At 40.6% G+C, this 16694-nt stretch overlaps 2 protein-coding genes across 2 annotated transcripts in view; one reads left to right on the top strand and one right to left on the bottom strand.

Moving 5' to 3' along the window:
* The window catches only part of LOC139631689 (calpain-5-like), a 41370-nt gene that overhangs the window by 3679 nt on the left and 20997 nt on the right, over positions 1 to 16694 (top strand). The window contains exons 2-3 of the mRNA XM_071496114.1: positions 3874 to 4033; positions 9304 to 9435. Coding sequence (XP_071352215.1) covers positions 3878 to 4033; positions 9304 to 9435 — 288 coding nt within the window. The 5' untranslated portion in view covers positions 3874 to 3877. The remainder of the gene's footprint in view (positions 1 to 3873; positions 4034 to 9303; positions 9436 to 16694) is intronic.
* Positions 12281 to 16694, bottom strand: part of LOC139631692 (olfactory marker protein-like) — a 5246-nt gene continuing 832 nt past the window's right edge. The window contains exons 1-2 of the mRNA XM_071496122.1: positions 16610 to 16694; positions 12281 to 13611 (exon numbers count right to left, since the gene is read on the bottom strand). The exon at positions 16610 to 16694 is cut by the window's right edge and continues 832 nt beyond it. Coding sequence (XP_071352223.1) covers positions 13180 to 13611; positions 16610 to 16687 — 510 coding nt within the window. The 5' untranslated portion in view covers positions 16688 to 16694 and the 3' untranslated portion in view covers positions 12281 to 13179. The remainder of the gene's footprint in view (positions 13612 to 16609) is intronic.

Genomic DNA, 16694 nt, shown 5'->3' with positions numbered 1-16694 from the left:
TGAATGGAAACATTTATTCCAACAGACCGCCGAGCAGAAAATATCGTTTAATGTCATTTGTTGAGGAAAAGAAAAGAAGTCTTCCTGTTGTTGTTGTTTTTTTTTAAATCAGTCTCTGTCACAGAAACACACACACTATCCTTTATCTGCTCTGCCCAGCATCCTCTCTGGGTGTAGTGCCTTTAACTGACACTGATGTGATTATTGACTGGCCTGATGAGTCCCATTAATAATCTCCATGGTTACCAGCATCCTGGCTTTAGTGCAAGACGATAATTATAAAGATAACTGTAAATAAATCCAGAGTGCGCACCACGTTTATAACAACATCACGAACAGTGGTGAATGGTATTGTTGGCTTCACATGACAGAAACACAGCCAATCAAAGCACATCTGAGTTTACACCTTCATAAAATAAGATAAATAACTAATGTATGTGAGTGGAATAGTAAAATGATCTTTGAATATATTAAGCGCACTTCAATTCAATTCAATTCAATTCAATTTTATTTGTATAGCACCAAATCATAATATACATTATCTCAAGGCACTTTACAGGGGCAGGTCAAGACCTTACTTTGTTACAGAGAAAAACCCAACAGTTCCCACAAAGAGCAAGTGCTTGGCGACGGGGGGGAGGAAAAACTCCCTTTTAACAGGAAGAAACCTCCAACAGAACCGGGCTCAGGGTGGGGGGGGGTCTGCCTCGACCGGTTGGGTTTAGGAGGAGATAGAAAGAGGGGGAGGGGGAGGAGAGGGGAGAGAAGAGAGAGAGAGAGACCAGGAACAGCTGTGTAGGTAATGGTGTTATCAATAATAATGACAGGTAACAGTGGTTAATAGTAAAGATGAGTAGTGGTGGATCTGGATCCTGCTGCTCCAGAGGCAGAGATACCTGCAGAATGAGGACAGAGAGAGGGAGAGAGAGGAGAAGCACAAACTACAAGGGAGAGAAAAAATACAAAGTTAATGGCATAAAGTAAGTAATTGAGAGAGAGAGAGGGGGAGAGGGAGAGCCCAGTGAATCATGGGAATCCCCCAGCAGTCTAGCTCTATAGCAGCATAACTAAGGGATGGGTCAGGACATACCCGAGCCAGCCCTAACTATAAGCTTTACTAAACAGGACAGTTTTAAGCCTGGTCTTAAAGGTAGAGAGGGTGTCTGCCTCCTGAACCCACACTGGGAGCTGGTTCCACAGGAGAGGAGCCTGATAGCTGAAGGCTCTGCCCCCCATTCTACTCTTACTAACTCTGGGAACCACAAGTTGACCTGCATTTAGAGAGCGAAGTGTCCTATTGGGAAAATAGGGAAGTATAAGCTCTCCAAGGTACGATGGTGCCTGACCATTAATGGCTTTGTAGGTGAGGAGGAGGATTTTAAATTCTATCCTGGAGTTTACAGGGAGCCAATGCAGAGAGGCTAACACAGGAGAGATGTGATCTCGTTTCCTAGTTCCTGTCAGTACTCGTGCTGCCGCATTCTGGATCAATTGGAGGCTTTTTACTGAATTTTTGGGACATCCTGACAATAAAGAGTTACAGTAGTCCAGTCTTGAGGTAACAAATGCATGAACTTGTAGAAATAAACAGCATCTCCTTCTCCTCACTTCCATGGTGCCAAAAGCTGCACTGTTTTCTTATTCTTATTATTTGTATTCTTATGAATAAGAATAATCAGGCGCTGTATCAGTGCTGTGTGTTGTATCTGTTCTGTTTCTGGCTACGTCTTTGATGTAAGATAATCGATGGTTATCACCATTTTTAAACAACACCTCCTCCTCCTTTGCCATTCAAAAACGACCACAAAAACTTTTGATTTCCCACAAGTCTGATCAGCAAAAAAGAGTGTAACCCGCCTTATTCAGACATGACAGAACATTAACAGAAAAACTGACTGCCTGCACAATGTTTGGGAGCTGGTGCCGGGGAAAATGCAAAGTTTAGAAATACGAGGAAAGAGAGACTTTCCTTCACAGGCTGCATCAGTGAGGATTTTAAAACTTACTGTGCAGTTGAGGCTTTAATTGAAGAGCCTTGTGATTGTGCTCACCCCACTCACCCTCTGCTAACTTCATTAAATTGTCATCAGTTTCATTATTTATGAAACTGAAACCTACTTTAACGTCCGACGGTGTGATGTTAAGTTAGGAGTTTTGTTTAATCCGTCTTTACCTGCGTCTACAGTGGTTTGCTGGATTTATGCTGTTGAAAATTTAAGGAGGGAGACAGCTGCGTGATTATTACTGTGGTCGAGCTTGGGTCTTTTTTTCTTAACCTCTTTTGCCCACATTGCGATGTGTCAAATAATCTTTGACTGACCAGATGAGAAGAATCTTCCTAACTAAGAAAAATTGGCTCATTTTCAGGATTTCATTTTTCTTGTGCCATGTCGAGGAAATGTTAAGAGAGTGATATCTCAGGTAGGTGTAATCCAGTAAGACTGCCATCATGACTGTTGTCAGACATCATACCAACATGTTAAACTGTGATAATATTTTGATAAAGAGGAGCAAGTCTGAAAGGAGCTTTTGTCTAGTTTAGTTTATAGTTTGACTAAAACACCAGTGTCGTGATTCATGAAACAGTGGTTTTAAGCCAGTGGTTGAAGCCGTGTTCAAATTTGTAAAATGGCAAAAAACACATAACAATTTATTAACATACATTAATGCACTAATTAAAAATCATCACTGTGCTACTTCTTTATTACTTTGCTGTCAAGTTTTGTATCTGCTGTTCAAGATCTGGTCTTACAGTAGCAGTAATGCATCCAGCATCCACAGCACTGAACACTTCCATAATGAAAGGCATAGAAACACAGGAAGTTTCATTCAGAAGTATTGCTCTAAATCTATATGGACAGATCACACACACACACACACACAATGGACAAATATACATGACATAAATTTCCCAGCAGCCATGTGACAGGATGACAAACACAAACTCGGACAGTCATGTTTGACCACGGATCACCAGCAAAGCAAACACATGATCAAAGTCGCATTCCTCTGTGTGTGTGTGTTTTAGGAGTGCTAAAGTGTTAAGACTTTTTAAAAGAGAAGGATATCCTTGTCACTAATCCTTATCCTCAGTCTGCCCTGCAGACACCTCTACAGTCAGTGTCTCAGTCTCTTCTTCTCTGCTTTTGCTCGGCTGCACTGTATTGTTCTGTACATACAGAGGTCAGTGTCTGAACAGCAGGGGCCTTCTGAGGAGATGATTCAGTGATTTTCCTCCTGTCTGCTGATACACAGTGTAAAGCAACAGTGGTTTGGTCTTCAGTGTAACTGTAATACTGTGTGGCTTTAAAGAGCCCTCAGGTCACCTGACTCAGGGCTTCTGGCTGCCCCACGGTCTAAATTTATGACGGTGCTTTTGCGTTTGCAGCCCCCAGACTCTAGAACAGCACCCCCCAACCCCCACTATCAGATTTGCCCCCTCTCTGTCAGATCTGTCCCCTCCACTGATTCCTTCAAGTCCAGGCTCAAAACACACTTTTAACCTTCAGTGTTTGGATCCACTTGATCTGGATTTTACTCGGCCGTTGATTTGTGCTGTAGTTTTGTTCTTTTGTCCTTTTTCTGATTTCATTGCCTGGGTGTTTATTCTGTCCAGCACTTTGGTCAACCTGTGTTGTTTTAAATCTGCTCTATAAATAAATGTGATTTGACGTGTTTTTTTTCTTTGTTCCACTGAAGAGCTGATGTCTATAACATCAATAAAATACACCTTCAGTTGTAACACTTACCAACATACCTGTTGTGTTTTCTGTTTAAAATGCAGGAGAGTGTGTGTTTTGGAAGTGGAGTGATGGTGTTGCAGTAGAGTATGATGTGTGAAAGGCCCTGATGAGCTGTTTCTGTGTGTGTCAGGGGGATGGCGGTTCCATACGAGGGCCAGTCTTTCTCTGCACTGAGGAGGCAGTGCCAACAGAATGGACTCCTGTTTGAAGACCCTCTGTTTCCCGCATCTGACCAGTCTTTGTTCTACCAGAGCAACCGCATCGGCCATGTCACCTGGAAAAGGCCTAAGGTGAGAAAAAAGAAATAGGAAGTCGGACTTCAATATGTTTCAGCCGGTGAATGTAAAGACATTTTAACTTCATGACTTCAAACTTCATGAGACAGATCATATCTGGAGTTGATTATATTAATCCTAAACTATTGTACAGCTGTTTAAAATCACGAGTTTCTCTTGAAGCATTGAGGAACTGGCCTGTGTCATCTTGACAACACTATCACAAATATTTCCTTCTGTCTAGAAAAGTGCCATCACCAGGTCAATGAATGTTTTGAAGATTTGTTTTCATGTGGTGGATAAAGATGACTCAACAGATGGCCCTGAGTAGACCTTCGCTTTGTTTCACTCAGTTACTGGATGTTTATGTGACCATGATTATGTTATTTGATCCCATAGACACAGTTGAGCCTAACCTAACAACCTAAAACTGCTGTTTGACAAATACATAAAAAGCTCTGTCCTGAGGCTTTTATCAGTTTCTGACTCTGGGAAAGTGGAAAAACATTAAAACTCCCCCAAAACCACTGTATCTCTGAACTTTAACCAAATCACACTCATTTAGGCTAATGTACACGGTCACCTTTTGATAACTAATGCAATAACTTGTAATAATTTTCCCTCCATTCACTGAGCGTCCTCTGAGACTGTTTTTGGGGCCCTCATGGTGAAGCCCACCTCCCACTTTGAAAACATCTGGTCTAGAGTAAACCTTGAATTTGTTTGGTTGCACAGACTTGTTTGTGCAACAGCATAACTCGCCTCAGAGACTTTGAGTCTGAAAAGTCATTTTATTTATCAGTTGTCACTCCTGCTAATTCACTGTAAAGCTTTGATGTGCTTCCCAGTTTAGTCCGGTTCATTCAGGAGGGTGACGGTACCATCAGCTGGACCTTTTCAGACCAGAAGAGATGACAGACTGCTGCGGCTGGAACAAAGCCTGGGTTTTTTTATCATGATGATTCAAAGTGAATTGAGTGCAGTCAGTTTGAAGTTGAATGTCAGCTGTGATTTAGAACAGTTTCCAGTCTCCTCAGTACAAGATAACAGCCAGCTAAAGCTCTGTGTATATTATATGCTTTTATCGTCAATCATTCATTATCTGAGCTGCTAAATAATTAAACAGGAAACTTAAAGCACTCCAACTGATCAATACTATTGATTAGTGCGGGGAGTGGAGGTGGAGAGAGAGAGAGCAAACAGGTACCAACTGACTACATGTTTTAAAGAGGCTGAAACTGTACTGATCAATGAATCATAATAACAATATTTGTGACAATGATCCTTTTTCCACTGAGATGCAAACATTCCTCAAATTTAGTTACTAAAGAACTGTGGCAAAGAAATGTATTCAATGTGACGTTCAAACAAATCAGTGCTCTTTGGTGGACAAACTCTGACATCACATATGACATGTATTTCTTGCATCTGGTTAAGGTTTTTTTTAGAGTTAACCACCTGAATATATGTCACATCACTGCTGTAATCCGTCTTGATCTTGGATCAAAATCCAGAAACATGCAGGTTAGGTTAACAGAGAGTCTAAATCGCCTAAAAGCAACAGTCAGCTGACACTGACCTGGCTACAGACAACAAGCTGTTAGCTGGGTGTTTATTACACTGCTGCTTGTTAACCATGAATAGTGCTGTGACTTGACTCTGAATCACTCACTCGTACACCCAAACCAGTTTTCACATTCATCCATTCAACTGTCCCTAATTAATGTTAATTCAATAATTTAGTCAGATGATGACCAAATTAAATTAAACTTGCCAGATGTCTTGTTTGCTCTCTAGCCAACAAGCCAGTGTCTGTACTCAGCCAAAGATCCACACTGGAGCATCAGAGTGGACAGCTGAGTGATGGTTGCACTCTCCTAGATGATCCTTCCTTCATGTCACGAGTATAATTCGGCCTTATAATTAAGATGTGTCAAATTCAGCGGCTGAAGCTGTTTCAGTGTGTCAGATATTTAATCAACATTTAGGTGAATAAGTATTGGACGTAGTATACTGAGTATTAAAGTTTGATCAGACAAAACAGCTGCACTTTAGTCATAACAGTAACCGTTTATCTAGAAAGCTAACCACTATCATTAAAATAACACAAACTCATGGGTGCCTCACATATGAACCCAGTGAGAGAGACAGAATAATTCTGTTTTCATTTTTAAATGCATCTCTTTTGCTACGTTTTCACCTCCCGTTCACACTATCCTGGGTTTTTCAATCCCCAAAAACTGAGACCTTTGGAAACGTTGACGTAGACACACCCAGGTGCACCCTGATTGGGTCTTATCAGCCTCGACAACCAGTGGTGAAAGCCACATGGATAATGAATTACAAGAGTTGCTGACCTGGCTGTCTTTGCTTGTGGCTGTTGTGCGGTGAAGTTCTACATGTTAACAGCTGAGAGTGGACAATCTGCTTCCTGTTTACTCCAGCTCGTGTGTGCCAAGTGTACATGAATGGTCATGTATGTTAGTATCACTCAATCAGAGACTAAGACCATCACTGTGCCGCTTACACCATCTGTGTGAGCCTTCTACTTTAACACAGACCGTGATATTTGAAAGTTTAGTGACATTTGAGTGTCACTTCAGCTGCTGTTGAGACCCTGTATGTTTCACAGCCTGTATGCTGAGGTGCTGTCACAGAAAGATAAGGAGGTGAGAGCCGGGCTGGTCGGCCTGTGACAGCCTGTTGTTCTGTTGAGGGCTAATTAGTGATTAGAGAGAGAGAGATCATATTATTTTCAGTGAATATAATATGACTTTTCCATCTTATATATGAAGGAGAACCAGGCTGTAGACCTGCCCTGTGTGTGTGTGTGTGTGTGTGTGTGTGTGTGTGTGTGTGTGTGTGTGTGTGTGTCTTGTGGTTGAACAGATGAGGATATTTATGGGACTGTATGTGCGGGCATATACTGTACAGTATAGTTAAACCTGTGCCTTTTAATTTAGAGAATGAACATACGGGAAGGAGCATTTGAGATTCTCTTTATATACATCAGTCAGTTTGTCGTGTTACTCCTGAAGGCTCCATGTGGTCGACTGATGATGAGCAGAGACCGAGAGTCTGTGCTTCAACTGAGACTTTAGAAAAACTTCTCGAAACTGACTTATTTCATCTCATATTTGTTGTTCTGTAAAATCAGTTCAGTTGCTTTTGTTATTTGATAGAAGAACAACACTGAAACCATTTTTTTTTCAAAATGTATTATTTGAATTAATTTATAAAAATAACCACTGGCTGAATCATGTGCAGAAGATGAAAATTCATGCTCTTTCAACATCATTAAAAACATTACATCCAAGTCTCTGTAGCATTCACATAAATGAATATTCAGAAATTTTGGGAAATACCAGCATATGAATCAGAAGGTTGGTGCCTCTTATGTCTGTATGCTAAACACAAAGCTATAGCGGCAGTTAGTTAGCTTAGCTTAGCACAAAGACTTGGAGCAGGGAAACACCTGGCTCTGTCCACAGGTAACAAAATCTACCGTAAAACTTCAATTAGAAGCTGAGTCCCAGTTAAACACAGAGAGAGTCCCTTCTACTGGCCTGGTGTGGCTGCACATTTTCAAATAAACGCAGGCCTTAATTAGATGCCCAGTTCTTTGCATGTATTGTCGAGAGAGTGAACAACGCTCATGTTCAAAAACCATGGCGCCAAAGAGAAAAAGGTCCATATATATATATATATATATATATATATATATATATATATATGACAGCCTGGTAATATTTATAATACTGATAATCATACTGGTCTAATTAATCAGTTTGATAGTATTTCCCATCTTTGTTGTCTTTGTCTTTGAGTTTTGTGTGAAACAAATTAAAGGTCTGTCCCAAATATAAGCCAGTGACTGAGGCAAATAAAAGCAGGGCTATTAATTGAAGTTTTACTGTATAGATTATATATTGTATCTTGTAGTTTGTGATCTTCTCCAAACAAGATATGACTTGTTGATGAGTGAGCTTCATGTAGTCCATGTATACATCTGTCTCACACAGTCAGTGGTCTCGTTGGGTGCGTGGTTTATCCCAGCCCTATCATTTGGCTGCCGTCCTGTTTGTCCGCCTCTGTGGTTTGTTTTGCTTTGAACATTCAGAAGCGACTTCTACTTAATCTGAGGGCGTTTCCACCCGGTGCTGTATTTACCTTGGGATGGTTGACTGAGTGCTCTGGCTACGCCCTCCTCCACATTCATCCACACCTTGCAGCTGCCCACTACGAACACATCCTACCACTGTTGATCACTGAGCAGCAGCTGCAGGCCGACCAGAGACACCACAATAGAAATACAGTAGAATAACTGATGCTATAATTAGAAGCACTGAGCCTGTTTACCTGCTCTCTGCTTCTGCCTCTGAGATGGAAGTTGATTGTAAAATCTCAATTTATCAAGTGGACTTGAGAAATAATTCATAGTTCATTCTGTTGTTGTTAATTTTTTGTCTTGTTTTTTTTCTTTTGACTGCATCTCTGTAGCCTTTACTCTGTGTTGGTGAAATCATTCAGTGGATGCCAGTTTTCAGGAACTCTAAGGGTTGTAGATACGACATTCACTGCCACTTGAAGATGCACTAGAGCACCAGCATCTCAGACCAAAACTTTTGTCGGCCATGACTCTCGCCTCCCTTCAGCCAAAAGGATGGACGGAGGGACTCACATGCACTAACACAAATATGCACACACACACACACAGCTGGACCGACTACCAAAACAACACACACAGAGGTGTTGTGGTTCGTTCAGGATGCCATTACTCCGCCATATCTTTACGCAAGGCGAGGCCAATTTATTTGTATAGCACATTATCATACACAGAGGTCATTTAATGTGCTGAACAAATAAAAGAAGCATAAAAATGGAGGTAAAGCATAATAAGACATAATTATAATAATTAAACAGTATATAATATACAGTATAAAAACAGAAAATATATAATTAAAGTGCAAGATCAAAAGATTAAATGAAGCTAATGGAGAACAGAGAAGTTTTTAGCTTCTTTTAAAACCAGTTATGATTTATGCATCCATCCAAAGGGCTGAAAGCTATTTCACCTTGTGTAGTTTTAACCCTAGGTTCCACAAACTGAGCAGCTTCTGCAGATCCTAAAGACCTATAAGGCTCTTTACATAGAAACTAGCTGTTGTAATAGCTGCTGCATTCATGTTTTAAATCTGGTACACATAAGGGTTGTCACTCTCATCCCTCTGATGAATCCATGAAGAAAAGGTCAACACTGACTGCAATCATCTTTATCCTTCTAGGAGTTGAGCAGTGACCCCCATCTGTTTGTGGATGGCATCAGTGCCCACGACCTGCACCAAGGCCAGCTGGGAAACTGCTGGTTCGTAGCCGCCTGCTCCAGCCTGGCCTCCAGAGAACCACTGTGGCAGAAGGTGAGACAAAGACAAAGAGACTGTATCCATGTTTTTTTAGTTGCAGCTTGTTTGTTAGCTTTGTCAAAGCAAACACGCTTTTTCATGTGAATGGCAAAACACACATGAAGCCATATTTGCATCAGATTCCATCATAATTCCATCTCTGTGAGTGTGAGTGTGGTGAACTGACCACATCAATACAGCAGCTTTACCCCAAGACTCATACACTCACAGACAGATGGCAGCAAGGTACCATGCAAGTGTGTGTGAGTGTGTGTGTGTGTGTGTGGACCTCATTCAGCAGTAATCATAGTGGATTGCCACAGTACGCACTTAAGTTAACACACAACCAGTCACACTAATGTGACAGCCATATACTTGCACACACACACACACACACACACACACACACACACACACACACACACACACACACACACACTGTTCATTGTGTTCAAGGTTTCTGCAGAACACCAGTTTAACCTTTATTAACATTCAGATATGACACAGCTACATGTATGAATGGGTTTTCAGTTGGAACTGAATAATCATATGTGCACAGTACTGTGCAAAATTTTTTATTCAGCAGTGAACTTTATACAGTAAATGTGGCAGACAGGGCAGTAAACAGGAATAAAAAAAACAGTGTTTGGCTGTCTCAGGTTCTTCTGTCTCCTCATGTGGTCCCAGACTGACGCCATGATGTTGAGATCAGGGCTCTGTGGGGACCAGACCATCTGTTGGAGGACTCCTTGTTCTTCTTGTCTCTGAAAAAGGTTCTCTGACTCTGGCTGTGTGTTTGCACTCGTCCATGCTCTAATCATGTCGTGAAGTTTAAAGGCTACTGATCTTCCAGAGTTTTATCTGGGATCTTGTGTCTTTTTCTGTAAGATAATTGTAGGCTGGCATTAAATGACTAATGGTATAATAAAGATATTCTCATTAAACTGATTTTCAGAGTGAATCACAGTGGGTGAACAGGTTCTACAGGAGGTTCAGTGCCAGATTAAACCTGTTCCCTTTTCTGTCCTTGTGGCTCTTCAGTCAGTTAGATACATACGTATTATAAACATGATAAGAAAGTGTTGCTGGAGTCATGTTTGTGTGTGTGTGTGTGTGTGTGTGTGTGCTTGTGCACTGGTGCATTGTGTGTTTCCTCTGTTTTTTCCACTGTTGGTTACCTCACTCCTCCTGTCCGGTCTCAGAGCTCCTCTGCAGCTCTCACTTTTCCATCAGCTGAAGGGAAACTTGAGGCTGTTTTAGTGTCGTTGCCTCAGCGGAGCAGCCAGTTGTCTTGACACCCGTCAGTGGTCCAAAGAGAAATACTGGTTCTAAAACGCTTATTAGGCCTCTAGTGTGATGAAGGCGAACTGCACAGGCGGTCTAACGACAATTATAACAACATTTTGTTATTCCATAGTGAAGACCACCTTAGAAGACAAAATTAGCTCAGTGGTTAAGGCAGTGTTCACTCATACACAGAACATGTGTGGACAAAAAGCAGAAAATGCATTTTCATCACAGAAGCCTGTGAATATTCTCATTTGTCCAGGTCATAGTATCTCAAATGAGTTTTAAATCAAAAGCAACTGGACTTGGTTATTTGTCTAGGAAGACGTTTCACCTCTCATCCAAGAGGCTTCATCAGTTCTTTCTCGCACCTGACCAGGCTGGACCAGTCCCAGCCCGATTTAAAACTCCTTTGAGACATTTTCATCACAGTGTGTGGAGATATTTCGTAAACTTGTCGTTTTTAACACTGTCAGTGCTTCCATTCATGAGTAATACTTACTGTAGTTGCTTATTTAGTATTATTTCTAACCTGCTGGTTGTCACAATTACACACATTTGTTGGACACATCCACATGTTTGCATTGTTGCCCAGTTGAAGGAAAAAGGTACAAACTGCAAACTGCTGAAATGAAACTTAAACACGTCACAGATGACAGTACAGACCTAAAATATAGGATGTAATAAAACTCTTTTGTTTTGTTCTCAGTGATTTTTATCCCTCTGTGCCGGCAAATCATATTGTTCCAAATGTCCCATTCTCGTGGACATGATGTCTCTGTAAAGCCTTGAGAACTTGAGAACTTCTTCAAAATGGGTAAAAATGTACACTTGGACTCAAGGATGAACTGATTACATTTTGGTGTTCCAAGGTCAAAGGTCAAGGTCAGTGTGACCTGTCAAAACACTTTTAGCCATTACTCAAGACTTCACACAGCAATTATGACAACATTTCACACAAATGGTTACTATTTTATATGACCCTGGAGAAACAGGGATGTAATTTGAAGTTAGACTGAGTGGTGGAGGCATATAATCGCAAGCCAGTAATTCTAGTTTTTTTTTTTTTTGCTCTAGCATGATCTAACCAGTGCCCTCTGATTCATTTTTTTAATTTCTTGCCACTATAGTACATAGCACATGGTATGTATGGCTGTATGTGAGATAGTATATGGCCACGCTGGTGTCTGTGACTGTGTGTTAAACTGTAGATAAACTGTTGTTGACATGATAACCTGAGAACAATACACAGTAGAAACTCCTCCACAGGTTCCCCATATGAAGTAGATGACCTGGTTAGATGTTACTGTGCTTTACTGCAAACGTTTGCATATTAATGAGGGAACACTAGTTTCCCAAAGAATGAGCGTAAATATATCCTCTCCTCCTGAGTCCAATCAAAAAGCCCTTTGAGATCTTAGGCTCTCTTTATAAACCTGACTTGACTTGACTCTTCCCCTCTTGTTTCCTACCCTCCTATTCCTCTCTCTTTTTTGTCCCCTCCCTCCTCTCTTCCCTCTCCCTCTGTCCAGTTCCACCAATAACCCTAACCGCACCAGTGAGAACACACAGACAGCTTTCAGTCGATATTTAATAGATGTCACTCCATTGATTGGTTTTCTGTCAGTGCGACAGTCATGCAATGTGAATATTTCATATTCCATTCACTGCCAGTTGTTTTACATCTAGCTGTCACTTCTGTGAGCAATGAAAGAATTCAGAAACAAAAAGCAACAACAGCAAAGACGGTAACAACTCCAAACAAGTCACTCATTACACATATGATGACAGTGTTCAGTAAAGGCATACTTTATTTACAGTTTGTCACTTGTGAGTTTTATGTTCAAATATAGATCATTTCATTGGCAGTTGTAAAAAAATCAAAAATTTCACTCGTCGATTATGAATTATCAACATCTTCATTAAATAATGTTGTGTGTAGAGGATTTTTATGAATGCTCATGTTTTTTTTCTAATTTCATCTTTACTTTGATGATTTATGTTGATGGCACATTGGTCTTTTAAGTAGCACCAGGAAACATGCAAATGTACAAGAGAATTAGTTCCATATTGAGTCTAAAAAAAGTGCATTCATACCTGTTTTCCTTTCTGTCAGGTTTTTTCTTGTTTGTTTTTTTACTATATATGTGTGCTTTTTAGTGAAAAATACGTTCTTTACTTTCTTTATAATTTGTTTGCGATAAAATTTTGACTTGGCTCTTGACGTTAAAACTTTGTTCTTTGTTTTGAAATGTGTTTTCTTGTTACTGAAGAAAACTCAGCCGAGAGGGAATGAGTTTTGGAGGGAGAGTATTGAAGCTGAGGTCTTGAGGTATTGGTGACTGAGTGCTTGAAAAGGAGATGCAGGGATTTTCTGCGCTAGTGTGGTGTTTTTAAAGGTCAAAGACTGAACAATATATTGCAATGCTTTTCCAATGATCTATCAGGTTTGCACAGGCAGAAAGTGAAAAGTCATTTCTCTGGTGTGAACTCCACCGAGCAGCTGAGATTTGCTGCCTCTGCCCCCTCCCTGAAAGCAAACAGGAAATACATGACCTTCCTGACCTTGGCCAGCTCAGCGATCCTTTCGCCGAACTCTTGCATGTCCGCCTCCAGGCATTTGAGCGCTGAATCCTCGGGGTCGTCAGCGTTACGCCAAAACGTTCCGATTGGCTCCAGCAGCTGACGGGTCATCAGGTTGGTGAGATCAGGGGTCCAGTGCTGGGAAATGCCAGTGATGGTGACACGACCGTGGCCGGAGAGGGAGAAGTTCCAGTGGGAGAAGTTCAGCTCCTGGGTGTGGAAATCTAGCCGATACACGGCCTCGTGGGGAAGAAGAAGACGCTCACCGTCCTGACGCTTCTGCCCTGACCGCTGCAAAGACGACACGCGAAGACGCATCATCTGCAGTGGAAATAAAGGAGCGAGGGAAGAGATGGATGAAAGGGTTGGAAACATGTTTCTGCTCTTTCATACTTTCTTCTGTTGTGGTGCTAAGATTCACCAAACATTCATCACACAATCTGACATGCTTCACATGGATATCCTACCGTCTGACACAGATTGAGATTTTAGGTCCATCTAACATAGTAGGACACGCAGTAAACTCAATGATTGTTGTTGCCCTAATGTGGAAACGAAAGACGCATGTGCGTTACATTTGCCATTTGGGGTATTGTGTGTCTAATTTGATTGTCCAGCCACAACCACTCACAAATAAGACCAAGAGCAGGACGCCTTGAGCGGGGTCCAGATGAGCTCTGAAGAGATTTATGCTGGAAAAAAAATTTGTAAACATCAAAATTAAACAGTAGTTGGTTTGGGAAGTATTCCAACTCTAAACTCCAGTTTAGTCCATTTCTGTTTCTAAAAAGATTATTTCAGATGCTCTGAGACTAAAATTGAAGCCCCTCTGCAGGTCCCCCTCACAGATTTTCAATCGTGTTCAGTTCAGGGACGTGACATGGTCGCCCTGACTTTACCAGACTTGTCCTCTCTGCTTCAGATTCACATTGTGCAAGCTCTCAGTGTCAGCATCAGGATCACAACATGATGGTGCAGTAGCATCGTCATCTTTACCTCTAGACAGGAGTGGGTCTGAATCATGTCTGAATCGCATCCATTCACTTGGATTTAAAGAAGGTCACATTTTGACCATGCATAAAAGGAGTATTTATGTTTTCATAGCTTCCATAGTATTTCTACAAACATGCTTTACCATTGTGGGGTATTGTGTGTCGATTTATGTCAGAACAATATTTTCTAATATTCTAAAAGTAGAATACAGACACATTTAAGAAGCAGCTGCAAGTAAATGATTGGAAAAGTGACTCAAACAATTAACTGATTATCAAAATAATTGCTGATTAATTTCACTCGTCAGTTAATCAGCTAATACTTTCAGCTCTACCTTTGCTCTGAGGGCATTAAAGATGAATGGGCTACAATTAGAGCTGTTATACGACTTGTATTGGCCGATACCAAGAACCAATCCAGTGCCACAGCATCAAAAAATGTCTTTTAACAGCTGTATACTACTAAACCTGTAGTGATGTGATATGGTTGCTTTCATTGTTTTATGTTATGACCCTTTGTAAAACATGAACAGATACATGAATGCCATAGAATCTTTCTTTTATTGTCTACTTTCATCAAAAAAAAAAAAAAAAAAAAAAAATCAAAATAAATCAAGGAGTAAGTAACACCTCACACACGAGTTGACACTAGTGCCACCCTTCAAAATTAAAGCCTTGCATACTGTCCATGTTACCGTTTTACTGGTGGGACTTTCCAGAGTAAAATTCTGCCAATTTGCTAATGACTGACCTATTTACCAAAAAGCAGTTCTTCTTTGCTGCTCTGTAGCTGTAGTTGCTAGTGGCTGCACAGCGCAACTTCCTGTGTAGGCTACTGCTTCAGAGAAGCAAAGAAGAATTGATTTTGGTGATGGTTTCTTAATAAATGACGTGGTTTTGTTCAGTGCTTAGACTTGCGTACTCGCAGATACCTGGTCCAGTTTTTTAGGCGGCATCAGAGACATTTCTCTTACTTGTATTGCTATCACAGCAACTCTAGTTACAGTGTTTGGATACCTCTTGCTATCAAACTAGCATTGTCTTAATGAGGGATAATCCAAGCACAACAGGTTAAACCACCAGCTTTGGAAAAGCAAGAAAGCACAAATTGAGTTTTCAGGATTTACAGTGCACAGTAACTAATTATCAATTTCTTTATTGATGAATTTTTGCTATTGATTAATCGTTTGGCCTCTTAAACATCAGAGAACTGAAAAATGGCAAAAGGTGACATCATCAAATGTCTTGTTTTGTGCAAAGCATCAAACTGTTGCAGAACGATGAGATAAGCAGCAAATCAAGTGCTTTTGATTGAAAAATACGTTAAACCAAACCAAATGTCAGGGGCCACTTGGAGAAAAATGTATAGCTTCAGACCATGAACCGTTTAATTTAAGTGATAATCTTAATGCTTGAGTTTTAGGTGCTTTGTGTTGTTCATTTAAATCTGTAATCACTATTAAATTTACCAGTCCAGTCCACTCACCTGTCACGGCTGAAGCACCATGAGTTGAAATTTTTGCTAAAAGAGACTGATTCATTGATCGCGTCTGAGAACCAATCTACACATTGCTGATCAAGTTTCCTTTGATTCACTAATTTCACTAATCAATTTGTTTAATTATTATTGTAGCTCTAAGCCACTTTTCCCTGCACTGCCATGGTGCACATTTATGTTTGATGACAGTCACAAAAGCCCTGGAGCTGTTGACCTACACTGTGGCTGCCAGACTGTTGGTCTCTTCCCCCTGAGTGATCACAGACAGAAAGAAACTGTTTTTAAGGCAGAGTGCCAGTCAGTGTTTTAACTCCACTGATATCATGAGTAGACCTATTGATTATTACACTAGGGACATTCAGAGCACCAGGCACTTTACAACACTTTAGGAACATGTTATGAAGACGATTTTGTCCATGAAACCAAGGAGAAAAGTTTAAATATACGCAAGTAGTTCCTGATGTTCCTGCAATCCACGCGTCTCCAAAAGTTAACTTTAAAAAGTTGACCAACAATAAACATAAAATCTATTTTTAATACAAATGTTTTAATGTAATTTTAATAGGTCTCAAATATGGTGATTCAGTCTCAAATCTCAGTATATAAAAGAATATATAGACATTTAATCAGCTGTTAATGCTGCAGTGCACAGCCTAATATTTTTTTACATGATGCACAAATCAATTAAATTGAATCTTTGTGCATCCAGTTACAATTTTCTCTCTGGTGAAATCAAGAATTGCATTCACACATCGTGTAATAACAGACTTTGAAGTCACTGTCATGTAGCTGGAGGTGAGAAGTTGTCATTTCAAAGCGAGAATCTCACCTCTGTCAGTGCAGTGTCTTCTTTGAATGCCAGCACCATCGTGTTGGAGGGAGCTGTGGCCTTCTCCATGTCTGACATCGAGGTT

Source organism: Trachinotus anak, unplaced genomic scaffold (assembly GCF_046630095.1).
Source record: "Trachinotus anak isolate AG129_WGS33_773 ecotype Australia unplaced genomic scaffold, CSIRO_AGI_Tana_v1 ptg000014l, whole genome shotgun sequence".
Taxonomy (NCBI): Eukaryota; Metazoa; Chordata; class Actinopteri; order Carangiformes; family Carangidae; genus Trachinotus; species Trachinotus anak.
This window is presented reverse-complemented; position numbering and strand designations above follow the sequence as displayed.